The sequence below is a fragment of the Gymnogyps californianus genome, chromosome 22, assembly GCF_018139145.2.
Source record: "Gymnogyps californianus isolate 813 chromosome 22, ASM1813914v2, whole genome shotgun sequence".
NCBI lineage: Eukaryota > Metazoa > Chordata > Aves > Accipitriformes > Cathartidae > Gymnogyps > Gymnogyps californianus.
The window spans coordinates 1974317-1995651 of record NC_059492.1 but is presented as its reverse complement, the minus strand read 5'-3'; the positions used below and the strand labels follow the sequence as shown (position 1 = coordinate 1995651).

The 21335-nt window shown below is 41.1% G+C and overlaps 1 protein-coding gene and 1 non-coding gene across 9 annotated transcripts in view; both read right to left on the bottom strand.

Moving 5' to 3' along the window:
- Window positions 1-21335, bottom strand: part of PUM1 (pumilio RNA binding family member 1) — a 76755-nt gene that overhangs the window by 26894 nt on the left and 28526 nt on the right. For 4 of the 8 annotated variants that reach the window (XM_050910039.1, XM_050910038.1, XM_050910042.1 and 1 more), the window contains exons 4-9: window positions 19170-19278; window positions 16339-16517; window positions 14118-14284; window positions 12866-13136; window positions 6793-6886; window positions 5342-5446 (exon numbers count right to left, since the gene is read on the bottom strand). In XM_050910039.1, the coding sequence (XP_050765996.1) occupies window positions 5342-5446; window positions 6793-6886; window positions 12866-13136; window positions 14118-14284; window positions 16339-16517; window positions 19170-19278 (925 nt within the window). The remainder of the gene's footprint in view (window positions 1-5341; window positions 5447-6792; window positions 6887-12865; window positions 13137-14117; window positions 14285-16338; window positions 16518-19169; window positions 19279-21335) is intronic. The other 4 variants (XM_050910040.1, XM_050910043.1, XM_050910041.1 and 1 more) reach the window with 3 other exon arrangements.
- LOC127025213 (small nucleolar RNA SNORD103/SNORD85) lies at window positions 1739-1822 on the bottom strand. The gene has a single exon (XR_007767642.1). It is a non-coding gene; the product is annotated as a small nucleolar RNA SNORD103/SNORD85 (small nucleolar RNA).

The following is a 21335-nucleotide window of genomic DNA, read 5'->3' as shown; positions in this document are numbered from 1 at the left end:
TTCACATTCCCTCCTCCTCAAACTTAAGAGGCTTAAAAAAAAAAAGAAAAATCTTGGAGAGCACCAGAAAAAGCATAACTTTTGAAGATTCATTGTGTTTTATCAAGCCTCAGGACACCGTGCACTTAATTTGGCGATAGCAGAATGGCAGCCTATATCCTTAAATAATTTTAGTTGGCATAACACTGAGGAAGCAGCGAATACTCTGCGCTGAACAGTGGAGTCCTTCCCACCAAATAACACGTATGTGAATCCAATAATATTTTTTAATATGTCTGTTCTATATCTTTTGGAAAGGTCAGCAAAAAAAGTAGAATTATTTCCTTTGCTTTTCAAATACATCGCCTATCCCACGGGTTCCTTCCACAAAGTAGGAGTAACTTATGGCATGCTAGCCTTTTTAAGGTAGAGTGCCACAGTCATATTTGACACTGTAGAATAAACAAGTCTTTAGTGAATTTGAACCACACACTTGTTCATATATGGAGTAAAAATAGCTTCTATTTTAAGAGAGACGGTTAGCATTCGAGTTCTAACCAGGTCATTTCAGTATTGCTGTTAGTTATGTCTTACAGTAAGCCACTGCAAGAACAAGTGTAACACATAAAGACTACGAGAGTTTGTCCCAAGAGACTTAAAAACTATTCCCCCCAAAATGAGGGATGACAGTAAAAAGGGAGATGCAAAAAGACACTGCTGAGTGTAAGCTTGGGTATGACAAAGGGGGAAAAAAATCCAGGAAGTACTTTTTTACCTTGGTTTTGTTTTTTATACAGTAACGAGTTTGTCTCAAATGAGCTACTACATAATGCAGAAGTAATCCACTGTGCAACTGTCTGGATCTCAGCCTGGATGAACTACTGCTCCCGGAATCAATACTGCAGACTGGTGAGATTCAGCAACACTTCAAGATACTCATTTCATATTTAATGTCAAATATTAAATTCATATTTCAGAAGTGTAATAGTCACTCTCCTTTATTATTTTGTTTGCAACCACTGTACTTTCCCCAAATTTAGGATTTTGTAGCGTCATTAACACACATGCCCAGCTCTATGTACAGCAGGGAGATGTTGTAAGTAGCCTGTTGTTTAACGCCAGGCACTTTAGCAATACATGCTGAACAGTCGGATTTGTATCTCACGCTAAAGCTCTGCCACGAAATCCACCCTTGTTGGATTTGCTGTGTGCCGTCAGTCAGAGAAGGTGACTTGTCTGTCTTACTCAGATTTGTCTTGGAGCAGCAACCACTTGTTTCTTACCTTCCAATCTGGGAATTCATGAGCAGTGGTAACTCAAATTAAAAAACCTGCAGAAAATTAATCAGTCCCACAATGGTACTGCCTATCTTGACCTAAGTAGTTAGAGACACATGGCTAATCGGTGGATTATAATCTGTTTATATCCAGTCAATGCAGATCAGATGCCAACTGCTAGGGTGCTCCTGCACTCAACAGGAAAAGAGTTGCAACTGCTCTGTTTTATGCAAGTAATCAGTCTGCATTTGCACTTAGGCCACTGGGAAGTTGCTGCAATACCCTTTATCTCGGCAAAACGTGGGCATCTCTCTGGGTTATTTTAGTCTCAGTTCTAATTATCAAACAAGCATAGTCTAGATGGGTTTTTCTTCCTAGTTAGAGGTTGCTCATCAGATGTGCAAAAGCCTTAGGTGTTCAAAAGAAGAAGAGACGCAAAGTCTTTGAAGTTTGCAGGCAGCTGGGCTTAAAAGAGCTGCAAGTCTGGCTCAGCTCATTTGAGCACATGGTGAGGCTCATTATTGAACAGTGTTCTCAGTGAGGGCAAGTGTGTCATCATTGCCAGACTTACAAAAACACGCAGTGTTTCTTTACTTCAGGAGATATTGCACCTGCTTTTACACTTATTAAAGATACACATACATGAGAAAATAAAAGCCATTCTAGTGCCTTTGAAATCAAATATTCCCAGTACTATGTCTCACACATTGGCCACAAACACCCACAAATATTCCTTTCAAGAAACATTAGCAAATCCATCTGTAAGTGTGTTCATAACAGAATTTTTGCTTTTAATCTCAGCCTTCACACTCAAATCTCTGTAAGCAGAAGCCATACCTGCTCTCTGCAGGAACAGCCAGCCCCCTCTTGCCAAGGATGAGGGCTTAGGTGACCACCATGTTAACCAGCCTCAAGAATCTCATGTCTGAAAACGCAGGGCTGCAAATAGCAACTTTATCAAATACTATCGACTTGTGAGCTCATCACTTCCCAATTATCGGTATGGCAATCGCAGATATCCATGAAGCGGTGTCTTTTTAGGGATGGGGGTGAGAAACAGCTGGACTCAAACGGCTCTGGTGCAGCCCCATGCAAACCCCGCCGTACAGCGCCTGGGGCCAGCACAGATCCAGAAGAGGAGAGGCACCCTTGCATGACACCGTGCCCCGGGCAGCTGGGGGAGAGCCAGCTGCACGTGCTCCCCCAAAACCCCGGTCCTAGGCGGTATGTGCATGCATCCATACCGGTCGCCAGCTCTGAGCTGGCTCTCCATGGGACACAGGTCAGCACCAAGTGAATGAGGCTTCTAAGAAACCCAAGCTTGAGAAGCACAGTGCAGACACATCCAAACAGACTCTACCTTCAGTCTAGGAGCACTGTATTTTTCCTGTTTGCAGATTATTCCAGCATCCACTTCTCTACAAATAACAGAAACACTTTTCTACCTGTAACACACACCTCAGAGGGAATCAACGTTTCCCAACTTGTCTTACAAAAAGCAAGATTTCTTTTTTTTTTTGAGTGACATCTTTCTCAAATGATAGAAGGCAATTTCACAACACTTTTTAAAGACAGCAGTATCTTCCCCACAGTTTAAAATCACAAGTGATTTTTTTCTTGAGTCTAGGAAGCCCTTCCCTCTGCATTCAGATTTGTTCTTTAAAATGTTACTATTGTTGGGAAGAAAAGAATATTATCACAGGGCTGACAGTCTTACAATTATGGAAAAGCTGCCATAACGGCAGAATCTTAATTGACAGAATTATCTCCACCATAAAACACACAAAAGTTTCCTCTCCGCTCTAAGAGTAACTGTGAGCAATAAACTACCAACAACTCTAAACTCATTTCTTCCATCTCATAAACTTCTCCAAGTCCTCCCAATTTAACACTCCCATACACATCAGGGAGGCCTTCTAACTTTATACATAACTCTAAACATCTAAATTGCCTCACGGCCCTTCAGTGCTGCACTCAGTCATTATGGAGAACAGGCTTTCAAAACTGCTCGAGTCTAGACAGAAAAGGTGCTTTTCCTAAAACGAGTATCAACAAGGAGTGAAGTTTGTTATATTGCCATTTCTAGCTGTTAGGGTCCAAAGCCCAATGAGATGGATGAAGTAACTTGTATTTTTCAGTGGTGTAACACTATAAGTACATTTCAGTGCATTACACATTCTTTTGTCTTGCTTTCAAGAGTCATAAAGTTTAAAAATTATTCAAGTAGAGATCCTGATGCCAAGTTTTGGGATGCTTTAGGCATCGTGGGGTATGTTATTTCCTAGTTCAAATTTATAAGGCCCCAATCAGATATTCAGGCAGCTGCAGCTTTAATACTGCTGAGAAAAAGGAAAAAAAAAAAAAGTTGTTGCAAACACACTTGCTGTTTCCTAGAAATCTGGCAGCAGTTACGTGTGGTCTTTCTATGAAATCAAGACACTGACCTCCTGCTCCACTGAACTTCAGTGTGTTACTGAAGAATGAGCACTAGTTTTAGAAGCACTGAGGTGATGCAAAAAAGCCAACTAGAATCCTCTTTTTATAATATTCATTTACAAAGCACCTCTTCTGACTGTAACTGGAATTGCTAGTGTTCTAGCACCTCTTCCCCGCCAAGTTCTGACTGAAGCTTCCTACTTGTATTTGCCACCAAGAGTGCAGGTCATTCATTCACTGCCACACATTCATCATCGCATGATAGTTTATCGACTCCTGGACTATTAGAAATATCCTTGTACTCTAGCTCTTGGCTTTCTTCCATTTAATCACAGTGTCATTTGTTTGCCAACAACATGTTGTTACCTAAACTTAATCTTGCATTGTTATTATGCAATCAGCATACAAAATTCACAACAGCCAAAAAGTCCAAAGCCCATCTTCAAATTAAGATCTTGATTCTTTACATACTTCAATATGATCCACTAAAAATGCCATCCAACTGGGTAACAGTTGCTGAAATCCCATTTCAGAGCTTGACCTGATACTGGCCTCAAAGCTTAAAAGCTAAGCAGTGGTTATGTAAGAGCTGTTAAACATGCTGAAAAGTCACGTACCAAACCACAACGCTGTTTGGCAGAGTGCTGTATTCACGTACAGCCAACGTTCTATGGTTTTGATTTAGTACAAGCCATCCCACAGTGGAAGAGATTTGCAGTGAGTATACAAGTTGTAAGTGGAGTGTGGCAACAGCGTGCAGGCTCCACTAAAAGTCACCACTACTCTGAACTAAGCAGTTTTTATTTAAAATGTAGAAGGCTTCCTCTCCCGGTGGCTCATGGAAAGAAAAGCATGGTTATAAAAATGTTTTTCTGAAAGTATATTCTTCCTTTGTCCTCAATGCTTAGGCAAGAACTTTATGGCATACGCAGCAAAAGTTCAACGTACAATGTGTTCTTCACACTGCCTGATAAGCTGTTTTACCGAGCTGTCATCTCAGGATACAACAATTTTGGCTATGACAGTTGGCGAGAATTTGGAAACTGATACATGAACGTTTGGGAGAAAGATCTTGCATGAAGACAAGAGCCACCATCTTTGCTTGCCATCTGGAAAACTGCATATTCATAGTACAAGCCTCATAGCAGATATGCAATGTTTTTACCTAGAGAACCTAAAAAGCATAAATTCTTAACAGACTAGCAAAAGGGAAAGACATCATTTGCAGGACGCACTACAGTAAATCAAGCTAAACAGCAACGAGATACAACTTTCCTGGCAGGAAAACATATCCTCCATGTTTCTAGCATTTAATAAGTGTATTTTCAAAGGTATCTCTCACTACTGTCAGTTACCAAAAAACCCCAAACATGTAGCAACATTTATGTCTGCAAGTGTTTCATTTCAGATTTGCTCTGGTTGTTTATCCTCAGAGGTAGAGCCCCTAGCAAGTGTTATACAAGAATTATCACATTTAAACTACAGAAAATAGGGTTTCCAAGACAAATTGTGTTTCAACTCACTGATATACAATGATCTCTCCACAGAAATTACAATATACTAATATTTAATTTTCACAATCACAGACTCAAGAGCAGTTTTGGTACAGAAAATGGTCACAAATGCACAGACAACTGGAAGTATCTCACCTAATGTCGCAGCTGCTGCAAGCCCGGCTGCGTACGGATCTGTTCCCGGTGGAGCGGCACTGATGATGTACGGATTGGGGACAAAGGCAGCAGGAGCTAAACCTGCTGAAAACATACCTGTCAGTAAAAACAAACTTAACTAGAACTGAAGCCCTACCAAAATACCTCTGGCTACCTTGCTGGTGAACACAAAAGCTCAGGTTGCTTCAGTATTTTCAAGCTATTTACAGGTTGTTCTCGATAGGGAGTGAGCAACCACTGTGTTTCCCAGAGTCTTAACAGAACAATCTACAGAGGATATAATTTACATAAAAGAAACCTAATTCCAAGGATGCAATGCCCCATAAGGAAAGCTGAAGTGGTAAAATACTCTATATACAATACCCATACTTGCTCAGGTATCTCTGCAGCGCAGACACACCCTTGCTGTTTAGGTGACTATTAAGACCAGCTAGATATTAACATTAGCTAATTGCTTGTTACTGTTCTGTATTTTCTATAGCAAGTTGATCAAGAACCAATTTACCCTACTTTCTGAGTTCCATGCCCACTACACAATACCAGTATTTCAATTAATTAGTTTGGAAGGAGCTCAGGAGTGTACAGGCAACATCACACGGCACTATCACTGCCGTGTAAGCATTACCTTCCTCTGCAAGGAAACAGTTTAATCATTAGAGAAATTACCGGTGGGCGGGAGAGGGGCGTGGAGGGGAGGTAAAGGTGAAGGGGAGTAAGTTAAAAAGCTAAATAATTTTAATTCAGGTCTATCCCTGAACTCCAATAAGCACACAAGTGTACTGCACAGAGCTGGGAGAGTCCCAACACATTTGTATTGGGCTTTCGGGTAGGAAGAACTACCACTTAAATTGCTTATTGGGCTAAAACCGTTTAACCCTAAGATAGTTTAATCATACATGAGTAGCCCTTCTACAGTTCTCCTGTCTTTCTATGCACAGGATTAAGTGTTTTCTTCCCAGTTAATCTATACTGTTTTAATAATATGAATCATGTGTTTGCATAAATTACATCTTTAACTTAAAATCAGACCCCAGGCAGCTGAACCACAGGAAGCACATTCAGATGCATATTGAATTGTGCATTTTTCCCCTCACTTCACTGTGCCACTTGCCCCAATTCATGCCTCACTCAGAGCAAGCAAGTACTTCAAAACGCTCTCATTACTGAACAGCACTCTCAGCAAGGGTAAGAGTGCGATTCCTGCCAGACACGAATGCTCTAGAGCTTTTAAAGTGTGCAAGAGATACCTCCAGAATTTTTCAAGTAAATCTTCAAACAATATACTTCTGCTTGCATGTCGATTACCAGTTGCAAAAACTTATTCAAGATTCTCTAAAACCTACCAATCCTTTTTCCCTGGTATTTTCCCAATGTATTCTGAGGATTAACAGAAGTCCAGTAAAATGTAATGTATTAAATGCAAGACTTACCTATGTGAGGCTGATGGGCAGCTGCCAACGCGTACTGCTGCTGCTGCGCTGCTGTTAGTTGTTGAACAGCAAGTGCATTCGGTCTTTGGAACAACTAAAGGGACAAAAGCACAAATACGGTCCTTTACTCATGCACAAAAAGCACTCTCTTACTTCCTTTTAAAGCAATTCCTTTACACTAGATTTATTTTCACAACTACAGACACTCCTCTTTAAAGGGAAACATTTCAAAAGGAATTGAAAAAACCAAACTCCTTTGAAATCAATTGCCTGTGATAATCCACCTGAAAAAAAATATATTTCTGAAGTACAGCTAAACCACAGCCAGGGTTTTCTCTGCTATTCTCTGCACAATGCCTGAAAGACATTTCTTCCCCAACTCCTCCTCAAACACACAACCCCTAACTGCAGCCTGTGGATCACTAGTAGCTGCCACGAACACTTCCAGATCTTGAACACTGGAGTACAGTGAAATCGCAGTTACACCAGTGGACAACCCGTGCGACTCTCCCAGATGGTCTGAAGCGGCAAGCGGGGCGGCAAGCGGGCTGCAGAGTGAGGCGTGGGAGAGATGATACTCTTGAGATGGCTTCAGAGCCATCTGAAGAGCCATCAGATGCGGTGCCAGCCTCAGGAGCTCACAAACGCCTGGACAAAATGCTTCCTTTACCTGCCAGCCTTCCATCTCTAGCATCTCCTACGTGAATCCAGGCAGGAAGTGTAAATTCTTCTTTGACCACAGACAGAAACCAGACCCAGGCACTTTTTGGTTAAGTCATCCAAAGCATATACAAGTTTGCCAGCTTACAGCTCACTACAATCTTAGGGAGCAATGGCCAATGTTATTGAGAATGACTGTTCTCAACAAGAAAAAAAAGAGAGGATTACATTAGTCTTTAAAGTATTTTTGCTTAGGTTGGTGGTTTTTTTTTTTTTCCATTCATCCAGGTCCTTACTAAAAACTTACTTCCCCAGCTTCCTATGCCTCTACCTAAATGAAACACTCCCTGAATCAATCCATTAGCAGACCATCGCTCAGCTCTAATTAAAACATTTAAGGATACACAAGCTGAACAGCCACTCTGAAACTATCCAGAAGCAATGGTCATCCCCACTTACTTCCAGAAGTGATCATTTCTGAGGTGTGAACGACTTCACAAACCGCTGTGATAAATTTTTCCAAGTGAGTGGAGAGAGAAAAAAAAAATAGGCCTAAATGCCATACAATTTTCACACCTATTATCTCTGCACTCCTTTCAGACAAGACAAGTGAGCTACTTCAGCTGTCAGAAGCAGCAGTAGTAATTCTGCCCAAATTTTTGGCAGAAACTCACAACCATCAAGAAGCACGGAATCATTTAGAAAATTGGGGGGGTTTTAATAGGCAAAAATTGGAGTTGGTTCTTCTGAGAGCAGGATGAGCAACTGCGCTGTTTAGGCAGAAAATCTGAAAAAAAGATGGGTGATAGTCTAACTCTGTTCTCTTTTTACAAGTTCAGAAGGAGAAAAAAAACATGTAAGGGATCAGTATCGGATTTAAGATGTGGAAACTCAGTACTTAGGGGATCCAGAACTGATCTTCTGTGTGCCAAAAACCTAGTCACAACTGTTTTCCCCAAAGATTGCTCACCCCTTAAGATGTTGGGGCCCCTCCATATATCCAAGGAGTATTGTAATGCTGCTTATGGAGAAACATATCAAATCCACTGTTACTTTATTAGCTCCCTGGGCCTAACATCAGGAGGGCCATAAAACACTCCTAACAGTCTTTATGTAGAACACACCTTCTCCCCCCCTTCTTTCTTTTTTTAAACATGTCATTCAACAATACTTCATGCTTACACAAAGTTGAGTGCTTATAAGGGGTGTAATCTTTGTTAGTATACCGTCTGTCATCAGGAGTTAGATCAAATGGTCTACTGACATCTTTTAGTTTAAAAAAGCAAGGACATCATAGACAACATGACCTACAGAAAATGGAATGAGAGATATTGGCTCTGTAGGAGTCTCCAGCAACATTTCATTCACTGATCAGCATCAGCAAATATTGGGGCGTGGAAATATATATCCCTGAACTGCTTCACTGCTGGGTGTAGATACATTTGGAACAGCCATCCTTGTTTTTGTGGTCTACTTTTGTATTGAGTTCAGCAATCCAGTATTTTAGCTTTCTTCAGCTGCAAACACTTCACCAAAACCTTTACCTTTCATATTCTTTTGCATCCCTGGGATCTATTTTTCCAGTCTGCTAATGTGTATTCCACCAAGGTCAACAGCAGAGGAAATGGCTAGATTATTAGTTGCCTGTCTTAAGGGCAAAAAAGCACTTATCTTCTCTGAAAATACTTTTTCTTGTGCTCAGTTTACGTGTGATGACTTCCACACCTCCCAAATGCATCTCAATGATCCAGTTTAAAATTAGAAGTACTAGCAAAAAAACAAGAATCCACAACTACTCAAAGCATATTTCACCTGCTGCTGCTGCGGTTTTTTTGTTGTCTGCTTGCTCTCTCCCCCTCTCATGAGCACAGCTGATGACTGCTAAATTTGACTTCCAGACATACAAGTACCCACACCAGCTTTGTGCATTTTTCTTTTGCTGAAATCAAGCCACAGTATCCAAAATGCTCTGCAAATGGCTGCTGTCAGCAGCTGTTAGAGTTTACCTAAAGACTCAAAGAGGGAGATTGAAAAGATGCCCCTTTACCTAAAATTACTGGTATTACAGAAGGGAGGAATAAGGAACAGAGTGGCTGGGCAGAGTCCTTTCATCTGCTCAAGAAAACCACTGAGAGTATGCTTGCATCCTCAAGTCAACAAAACCTAAAGACTTAGCTCCAACTTAGTGATGCTTACTTCCTCAGACAATATTCTTGAGCTTCTTTAAAACCACATGCAAACGTTCTGCATTCACACTGTGTTGCAAGCATGAGGAAGGGCTGGATTCCTTCCGCCTGCAGCAGACCTCCTCTTAAATCTTTATGGAGTTTCCCTTCCAAAGAAGGGTGAGACAGATGTTGGTATCTAAGCCATGCGCTCAGGCAGTGACTCAAATCAGCGACCTCTCCCTCTGCCCGCTTTAAATCGCAGTTTCTGCAAGCCTGCAAACCCAGAGTCTAGACTCAACTTACCCGGAAGAAACCTCAGTGTGAACAGCTAAAACTTTTTGCAGCTGCAGATTTCATACTGCCTGTAGCACGTACAAGGAAGCGGAGCCAACAAAAACGATCACAATTTCAGGCTTTACTTAGCCAGATAAGCCCCTACGCCACATGAGCTCTGGGAATCATCAACTCTACGTATTTAGGAAGAGTTATTAAAGCCTCAATGCACTGTCTCCATCTGCTGACAGCAAAGACCTATATTCCAAAAAACAAAACAAAAAGTAAAAACTCAAATAATAGCTTTTTGTCGTCTTATTTGGAACCCTACTGGATATGAAACTAAGGCTAAACTACGTATCAGTATTAAGTCGTGGTCTCCAGTAAGTGGAAAAAGGAAAAGAAACCTCTTCTAACAGGAGTATTAACTGGAATTTACAAAGTGAGGCTGAAGTTATAAGAATGTACGCACGGAGCATTTTAGCCTATTAGAAATCACATTCAGAGTGAAAACCTGCAAATGACTGACATAGTTTCGGAGGAGTTCAGTAGGATCACCCGACATTTCAAAAAGCGGTGCTACTTTCCTCTCTCACATGTGTACACAAATGAAGCATCATTTACAACACACGGGAGAGTTCATCAAGGGAATTCCAAGAAACCAGAATATCGCAGTCTGTATTATACAGTTATGGGAACACTGTACGATTAGATTTCTGTAAGCCAGTTTCTTCTGCAATATAAACATCTGACATCTCTAATCAGATTACACGTGGTTAAGACCTTCCCTTCTTAATATTGCTTTTAGCTGTACTTGCTTGTAATCCTTTCAAAGTATATGATGCTTCCCAATGGACTGAGAAAGACACTTTTACAGACAAGATCCTTTTGTTCAGGACATATTTCCTTCTGACAACTGAATGGAAAAAACTATACTGCCAAAAGACAGATTTCTTTCATACAGGCTATAACTGGCAGACAGCGAATACCAAGAAACACTGGCTGCTGGATATCATATATTAAGAAAATGGGTACAACTCTGAGCCAAGATACATCGCGTTTATACAAACGTGCACTGAGAGGTCACATTTGGCAGAATCGTGAACCCTTATCTTTAATACAGCACTTAGACTTAGAAAAGCCTGTGGTTTGCATTGACTGTAGGTGTAAGTAGCTATTGCAACAAAGCTGAAACTAAAATAACAGTCCTTATTAAACAGCCTGGCTTGCTTATTCTCAGCATGACCTGGGCGGGAGCTGAGCATGCCAGAGCGACTGGGTGGGCAGGCAGCTGTGCTCACAGCGCCAGGACCGCCGGCTCCCCACCAAAATTCACAGTTCAAGGAGACCAGAGAGAACTGCAGCTTCACAGGCAACCCCAGCAGAAAGTTTTAAGCGTGATTACATGTAGATGACATCAGCTCTACGCGGATATTACCCATTCACTTTATAAAAAGGAAAAAAAAAAAAACCAACAACAACATAAAAAAACCAGGCCTGTCTACAGGGCCATCCAGAGCCAGAGCCCAAAAGCCATACTGCAATCACTTCTGAAATCAGCACACTCTCCAGGTCCGCCTTACTTCGAGAGTTTTTATTTCTAGCTGGGCACAAGACATGCCAAATCTTAAATCCTATTTTTTAAAGGCTAGAAGAAACAAATAAAAACTACTTGAACATGTAAGTGAGTCTTAATTTAAATAAAATATACTAACAGACAAAATACAAATTACAGGCTTCACATTCCTGAAGTTATTTTCCCATACCTAATGGGAAATCCAGTAGGGTTCTTTAAAAAGGAGTTCACTTAGCTCTAACATAGTGTTTTAAAAAAAATACACAGGTTTCATTGTTTAAAACTAATTCTTGCATTCAAGGTCCTACACCACAGAGTAAGGCAAAGACTTTAAACTAGCTTTTTTTTTTTCTTCCCTTTTTGAACTACACAGCAGCTATTTAGTTTAATCATTAAAAAATTTTCCATCATTAACCTCCTAAACGTGCTATATAATAAAACAGCCGATTAAGCTATAACACAGGTATTTACATTGCTTTTAAGACTATGATAACTCTCTGGAGGTGGGCCTTTAGCACAAACTTGGCAACAGTCTTTCCTCAATACAGAGTGCCAACAGGCTATTTTGCTAAAAAAGATCAGATATTTCGGGAAACCCAGGGCTAGTTACACACTCTTGCAATCAGCTACAACAAAGAATTTTATTCTTTGTGAGGGATATCATACTTAGAAAAGGAAAGCAATAAAAGTTTCAATCGTTACCCAAACTAGCAGGAACAGGAGTGGATTATGAGTCGATCGTTGGATCTAGGCCCAGCATTCAAGAGAAGCCAACAGCAAAGCAAGGACTTGGGTTACTTGTCCAGGATGAGAAGCTTGGGCCGCTTGCGTGGGAGAAAAGGTCAAACAAACTCGCTGGGCTGAGATAAAGTTTTGTAGTATTGGACTCTGACCTCAGGCTTTAAACCATGCTCCAGTATGAGCGAGCCAGTTTAAACTCATTATTCCTTCAGTCTGCTCCGGTTCGGTACTGCAGAGATCCCAAAGCAGGGCTGCAACACCAAGGCTGAGCAGTCGTTTGACGTTTAAGTCACTTAAAGGGCTTGAGAGTGGAGGGGTTTTTTTGTTTGTTTAGCAGTTTTTACTAATTTAAAGCTCTTCTCCAATGCAAACTTACTCAGGCTAAAAATGATTGATACACAGAAAAGCGCTGTTGATAACTGCTGTTTATTACAGGTCCTTAAGACTGCTGTTCAGATGGCCATGTTAAGTAGATCTCCTGCCTCGAGCTCCCTAGGACACACGCAGCACTCTATGGATGGCAGAGATGATGAAACCTTTCCAAGTCTTCCTCCGTCCCTCTCCCCAAGACAAGAGCCTGAGCTCATGCTAACCCCGTGATGACTCTCCTGGAGGAACTGGAGCGGTAGGGTAGGACCAACGGCCGACACTTTACCTGCTGTTGGGAATTGTAATCGAAGAGCCCCACGGTGGCTGCGGCCGAGTCCACAGGTACTTGAGTGCCAGAATAATCAAACTGAAGAGGCTCCATGCCAACGTGCTCCATGGGATCCAGAGGGACACTCTGGGACTCAATATTGGAGAAATCCTCCACTGGCTTGGCACCATTAGTACTTGCCAGCTGGGCTAAGCCCTCTGATCCATTCTGGTTTGGACCCAGAAGATCTACTTCACTAGCAGAGTTCTGGCAATTACCAGGTGTACGGCTACGCAGAAAGAAAAGATACTCGTCACTAAGCACGTCCATTTAATGCTATGTCACACCGCATCAATTAACAGCAACAGACACTAGTACTCACCAGAACTGCTTGTAGATGTTGTGATAAAGGGAAAAAAAAAATAAAAGGATGGTCTGAAATAGTTCCCTAAATGAATTCTACAGAACAATTTATGCATTTAAAAAAAACAAACAAAAAAACCACCCACAAAACCCCAGTCCCCGTGCCTCATAGACCTGTTACGGTACAAGTGTAAAAAATTTCAGTTTCTTTTTTCTCCTCAATTGAGAGAGTCACTCATAACAAGACAGGATTTCAGAAATGCCAAAGTTTTTTTCCATAAAGCTATTTGGTAATTATTAACCATCTGACGCTGTGGCACTGTATCCCACTTGAAACCTTTCTAAAGTAGCTGCCATGGTTTCCTAATTACCTAACATAAGCATTGGACTTGAGTGGGAAATGGTTCATCTCAACGCAAGGGCCAGCAGTATGCGCCTCACAGCACATATGTTTTGCTTCTACAGTTTTCCTACATGTCAACACAAGGCACAGCAAGTAGGTAAGCTAGCAAGAAATACAAATGCATTGATTACATCAATAGCCACAATTTCAGAAGGCTTTAATCTCTTGAGAGCGACAAGGAACAAGTCCAAAACCCAACTATAATTTAGACTAGTGTATAAGCAGAGTCAACCTCTTCAGTAGGTATTGCCGTAGGAACCCCACACAGAGGAACTAAAAACAGGTGTGAAAATAAAACAAGATTACGATATTCAGAACTAGGTCTGCACAGACTAGAGCTATCAGATGCTATCCTCCACCTTCTCACAGTGCTTCCCTCTGCACATTAAAACGTTCTTACGACACTGTTTCAATGAGTCAAAGGCTTTTTCACTACAGCATGAAAAATCTTTCAAAAAATATTAAGTGTGACAATGATTAATTATTAACTAATGGTGCACGTACCTGAAGTCTTTGACATCTGCGTCAATTCCATTCTGCACAGGCAAACCATTTGTTTTATCCATCACATCCCCCTCCTCCTTCAGATCTCCTAATTTATCGCCATCAAACGTGCCCTTATTTTTCTTATCCCCTTTGTCATTCTCATCATTCTCTGCATCCCTTGGCCCCTAGGCAAAAGAGACATTATTTTAATAAGCTTAGTTTTCAGATCAATTTTACTTTTATTCCGAGATGGTAACAAATCAAAGAAACATGTCACAGTAAAGTAAGCCACTTGCAAACATTAGTTCTTACAAATGAAAATGTAAAAAAGCGAAACAGTCAATCATAATCGAAGAAGGAAGGGAATTAGTTCTCACTCTTCCAAGAGAGGTTTTATCTGTTCAATTTCTTCCATTTAGTAATTCAGGGTCTACTTCTATAGGCTCTAAAAATCCCACCCCAAAATAATTTTAAAGAATACTTATCCAAATCCTCTTTCTAGATAGGACTTAGGCACTTCAGAATTAACTCAGGAACTTTTACATACGACAGCATGTACTGAAGGAGTATACACTGAATTAGTGCCTTTCTGAAAGTCACTGTCTCAGTGTCAAAGATGCAGTAATTGACTGGACAAATGCATGTATTTGAGCAGAACAGGATTACCTTGTTTTTGGGGGGCATTACTGTGATTTGCACAGTGAATTCCAAGGTACCAATTCCCAGCCGAAACCAGGACAGGCTCATTTAAGAGCACTCAGTCAATCACTAGCTCGATCACTGGTTCATATAAGCCTAAAGCACGTTGGGGGGGGTGGGGCGAGATTTCTGTTCTGTTGAGCATTTTATAAGTGGTATTACATCTGCAGCATTTCTGCCCTTAATGTCTGCATTTTATTTCACTTGAGAGAAGAATAAAGGGCGATTATGCCAGGTGCAGAGATTTGAACAACAAAAGAGAGAGGAAAAACAACATAATTTATGATAAAAAACAGCAAGGGGCATATAAACATATTTATCAGAGTCAGCTTTGGTGCTGTCACAAAGACAGCAAACCCTGTCTTCCACTTCATTTGAGGGAAAAGTACTCCACACGTAACAGGGCATTTGAACCCTGTATCAACTAAATCATTTTTCCATTCTCTCTAATCGGAGGGGGGGATTCCCCCCCCCCATATTTAGAAAAAAAGATTGTTTTAAAAGCAATCATCTTCTGATGCTTCTTCTTAAAGAAAATAAAATCGTGCTTCCTTTAATATTAAAGAGCAGACTTGGGAATGCCAATTGTAAATACAAATTTGGAGCCCAATTCTCACCCACACAATGTGATATTCACCAGTGAGACCCTTCGTTTCAGAACTGGCATCCTGACTATCAATGCTGCGGAGCAGACACCTCTCTAACCCCCAATTCAGATGATAAATTGGCTCCTTCCACTGATTGCTCATGTCTCAAAAACCATCTTTCTTAGGCTCAGGGTTCAACAAGGTTATCAGGTGCCCACTAATGAGGGACAAAAATAAGAGGATGGATGAAGGAAACCACAAATCAGCTCCCTGAAGAGATGAGCACAGCAGTCTAACAGTAACAAACGTACTCCGCTTTTATGTTTTTTGACAATTCCTGACCTAGCACTTGGCCGATGAGATAGAGCTGAGACGCAGCCCGTTTTTCCCCACTACAGGGATGGGGCTTCATTATGCCTCTCTCACCACATCCTTAGATTGGAGGCAGCAGCAACTGTGCTCCCTTCCCCACCCCACGAAGCACAGTGACTAATGCCATTTCTCCGTAGGAAATGATATGCCCTTGAAAGCATTCCCCAGCTGGAGTGGCTTTTGTAGCTACATTACATTTCTAGCATCATTACATGGAGCTTTTTGTTCTTAGCCAGCAACAAAGCAGCCACACGCTCATTCAAAAACCACAGGTATATTTGCATACTTTTCCAAGGACAAGCTTAGATGGGGTGTTACTGCCGGTGTGCTTATAGAAAGAAGCAGGGAACATCAGCAACCTTCACATCCTTTACACCCATCTCCCATACTGCATCCCCTAAGTCAAGAACAACAGTTAAACTGCTAGCCTACCTGTTTTAAGAAAGATAGCTAAACTAAGAGCAAATAAAAGAAAGAAGAAACATCTGCCTTTAGGAATGGATTAAGAAACAAATAAACCAAGCAGCAAATGGAGAAAAAAACATAATGGGAACTCAAATGTCAGAATCAGGCACACTTACAAATCCTCCTTTCCTTAGGCAGGAATCTCCAGGAGATGAGCTCAACACATACTCCACCATGCTAACTCCAAGTCCTCCACTCTCTGATCGTGGTGAAAGCACTGAGTTGACTTCACTATTCACATGAAACCCCTGACCAGGTCTTCTCTGAACCATAATTGGTTGGGAAACAGAGTGATCTGGAACAAAAACATGTGTAATTCTTATAAGTAGATCCAACTATTCAAAGGAGGCAAGTCATTAAATACGTACTCTCTAGGGTCTTAATTGTACTAAGAAGTGCCAACTTTTTGACTCTGATGATGTCCATTAGAAAAAGCAGGATAGCTTTCTCATTTTTTAAAATACTAGAACCTGTAAACCTACAAGTGATAACTACATTTAAAGTCTAAAATCATAAAATTTCAGAAATTTAAGTCTCTAAGTAAAGGTCGTAATTAAAATAACAAAGTTCTAATTTTTAGTTTTAGTAAAACTCTTGCATTGGTACAGTGAAAAAACAATCAGTCTTGGTTTGTCATTTAAAACATCATCCTACCGTTACACCAGCCTACATTTGTTTTCTTGGTCATATAAACTGCTATATTCATTTCATGATTAGAGTTTCTCTTAGCTGCTACTTCCTCAAGAAAAAGTTTGAGAGCTTCATTTCTTTTTCCTCATCCCCTGTCCACCTGCATCAGCCCCATCCCTTTATCATCCCTGCAGCGTGAGGGTTTGCAATCCAACCAGAACAGACGAGTGACAGATGTCTCCAAGTCCTTACGAGCTCTGCAAAAACTGCTGGCTGGGCAGGACAAAGCGACCCTACATCCCCAACGAGGAAAGGGAAGAAGTTCTCTGCTCCTGGCTGCTCAGACTGGCTATAGTGAGTCAAAAATAATAGGCAGCAGATACAGTAGTTGCCAGGGGATGGTGGTAGGGACATGCAATGATACTGATACTGTAGCTTCCTTATAAAGCAGGCATAAGCTGTCAAGTAATTCTAGCTCCTGGCTACACTTTCCTGCCTTGTCCCTCAAGCCAGCACAAGCATTGATGTGGCCACAAAGTGAAGTGGACTGGGGAGACTTTTCGGGGATAAAGCTAACAAAGAAAAGAGAAAAGCTAGTTTTAACCCAGATCAATTCCCCAGCAGGTTTCATTGCACTGCTGCGTAACTACGTGTACCAGGAGGGGAAGAAAGGAGTGGCCTGCGTCAGACAGGACTGCTTCTTTTAGCGGTACTGGCTTTAAATGCTTTAAAACTACAACTTCAAGGTAGAGTAGTGAAGAAGCAAAGCCATATGGGAGGACTGCAGTGCATACTGTGGATATAGACAGAAAGGAAAATGGATGGAGCAAAGGGCATCTTACAGAAAACCAGGCTTCATTAGTTCCACTGTTCATGGAACAAATCAGTCTTCTGGCCAAGGACACTTCCACACCCCACCTCCAAGTTGTGCTCCTTGCTCTGGGGCAGTGACCTTGAGCAACTGCTCAGACCATGGCTGTTCTCTTCATTTGAGATGAGCAAAAGGGGAAGCTATGACTTCCCTGACTCACAGACACCAGTGCAGGCCATGGCTTAGGAATAAAGGCTGTAAGGTGCACAGGATTAATTGAGAATAAACAAAGGAAGAGATGAGCGAAGGGCTTTGACTCATGGAGATTTGTGATCAGCCAGCGTAGGAGGTTACCTCCCCCAGATGTCTACCCTGCCTGTCTGGTGGATACAACCAGCCCAACAACAGAGGCACCAAAGGAGAAAGTCTCCTTCTCAGCTGTTGCTCTTCAGAGTCTGGCTCAGCCCTTTAATCCACCCACAACTTCGGTTTACATTAATACAACCAGGCACAAACTGTTGCTGAGGACTGGATGCAGGCGCTGCTACGGAGATCCACTGCGGACAGGCAAGTCAGACAGCTGGAGGCAGCAGCTCCCCAAAATCTCGCCAGTACCCGGCCAGACTGCAACATTCAGCCGATCAGATTTCGAGAAGCTTTATCCCCTTTTCACGGCCATTTTGAAATTTAAATAGTAAAAAAAGTCCTTATCACTATCCCAATACCTTCACCCTAATAATGGATATTTTTGGCAGGGAAAAAACCCCACACAACAGTGAAGTTGCTCTAAATCACATCTCCCCTGGAGCTGTAGTTCTGCACAGTTGTTTGGAAACTGCACAAGATACTCAGCAGTGTTTAAGGAGCATATTCATTACATATAGAAAGCACAGAAAATAAAAAGTAAAAGGTTAGCATTTCAAATTCAGCACACGCATGTGATTTTTTGCCATTTAACTAAAACCAACCTGAACACTCCCCACTTCAATTCAAAATAAGGGAGTCTCTGATCCAAGAACGAAATTCTTGGCAGATAAACTTCAACACTACTAATTCAAAACATCACTTTTTTTTCTTTTTTAAACTAAATGCTGTTGGGTTTGGTTGGTTGGTTTAGTGTTTAAAAAATCGTGGGGCTGGTTTGTTTTTTTTTTTTTTAACTGATCTTGTTCTCTAATATCTTTGTTCAAACTTACAAGTAATCCATCCCAAGGCACAAAATACATCAGAAAGTTTAAATTGAAATTTTAATGGCGATCTAAAATTTTTAAGCAGATAAACATGAGGGTACACACTTTCACATTAGACAACTTTTTTATAACTATGGATATCTTAAGTCTATCACAAAGCAATGTGGGTTTTTCTATTAGTTTTCTATTACGTAAAACAGATGTTTTTAGAAATCTTTTAAAAGCTGTGTCATCCAGACTGGCCAGCAATTTTGAGTAGATGAGTTGCACATTTCTGTATTCAACCCCAACTAAATTAAGTAAATAATTGAGCTACCTGATGTTCCCCAAGCACTGTCTCTCCACTGATCTCCCAGAAATATCCCTTTTGGTCCATCTTTGCTGGAATCATCAGATTCCCAAAACTTTTTACCCGGCAACAGCTGCTGCAATTAAAAAAAAAACAAAACAAAACAAAGCATGATTAAAATAAGTATAAAATGCAAACATAAACCATAAGCGTCTCTTCTAAACATGAATCAATCATTAAACACAAACTGATACACGCTTTATAATCAAAGTATTTATATACTCCTAGGGTGAAAGCCATACAGCAACTGAGACAATGATTCAATCTCCACAATCCTCTTACATTCTTAAATGCTTTGTGAACCCCACACACGTAAGCACACACATACAATTTACATTCTCCAGCCTCTCAGCACGAGAGCTACTTGCAAGAAAAATATTAGCAGAAAAAACTGTTCTGATCAGAACATTATCATGACTTCCACCTGAGCTGTGAGGATACCTCCAAAACTACCCAGCATTTCCAGCACAAATTCTTGCCTTCAAATACTGAGGTTCTGATGCTGGCAGGGACAGAATAGCTCAAGAGGTGCCAAGAGCTCTCACTTCTCGCTTGTTTAATGACTGCTGAGGACTCTCCATGCTATGAAGGTTACTTGTAAACACTAATAAGAGTGAACAGTTCTGGGCCACCACACCTGCCACACATGTATTGTTCCTACCGGATGAATAGGAAAAAAGGTTATGCACCTACTGAGAACAAGACAGAAAGTCATCCTTGGCTCGAATGAATCCAAGAAAGCTTGTTCTGAAGTTCAGAAGATGGCAGAAAGAACAATGTGCCCTATTCAGCAGATGTATTTTGAAAATACCAGCTTCACCAAGGAAACACCTGCCACGTGGCATCTACATATGGCAAGGGGAATTCCAAGCCCTGCTTAAGTGCCTTAGATGTCAAGCATACAATCTTCAAATTAAATCTGGCTGAATGAGATGTATGCAATTCAGACAGGAAACAACAGTACATTCATAGCAAATTAACAAAATAAATGAGCCTTGCCTTCTGAAGTTGGAATAAAACTAAAGGAACTGGAAGATTAACAAGTACTTGCATCTGTTTGAAATTAGCATAGAACAAACAAGAATCATCAGATTAGTCGATGTCTCCTATATATTAGAAGTGTTGATAACTCTATACTCCATCAGCAGACGTGCAAATTTAAGGCTACGGCATAACAGAGTAAATAGGCTGCTGGATGAAGATGAAGCAAGCATAAATGATTTAAGAGCTCCCAGCTTGCAGTGTACTCTGGTTTAAAACAGACAATCAGAAAAGTTGTGCTCATCATTTACTTTTTTAACTTAAGGAAGATCTGTTTACTCAGAAACATATCACGAAGCAGGTCTGTACATATGAGATTAAACCCAAGGTTCAAATTTGGATAACTGGACAGATTACACAGAAGACAGGTATTATAATGAAAGCAACACCAATTTTACCCCACACCTGAAAAGCAGAATTCCTTCCAAATTCTAAAAAAAAAAAAAAAACCAAAAAACCCCCCAAAACAAAACCAAAAAAACCCCCCAAAAAACCCCAAACCACAAAACCCCACCACAGATAAGAGAGCAGTTACACTCAGCTATTTGACTAACACTCAAAGTTGCTGTAGACTAAAAGTAATCCTGCTTTTGCACCAAGATCAGTAGAGAATAAGATCAATCCATGACTTAAAGATGGCAGTCGCCTACAAGGGAAAATAAATAAATAAATGCAATCCCTTTGGAAAAAAAGCTTGTACAGGCACAAGATGGAGGGCAGGCATGGTGTCTAAGCAGACCTCGGAGCAGAAGCACTGCTGCTTCAGCGGCTCTCAGTCAAACCTCAAGCTGTACACAGACATGCAAGTTTTACAGCAGCAGAAACACGCTCCCAGCTCCTCAGCCCGCTGCTGCTGCTGCCTGTAAGCCCTGAGCCAGAGCTGGCGCGGGGGCATTTTCCAGCTGAACTGAAACATTCATGCATACACCTGCATATTGTCTATACAAGCACACAAGAATGTAAAACAAAGCAATCCTCACCTACAGAGGTTGAATCAACATCTCAAATTAACACGTAACAGGTCAAATTTTAGGATGATGTGTGCCAGTAACACTCCTCTTGTGCCGGGCACACCAGGAGCTCCAGCACAGA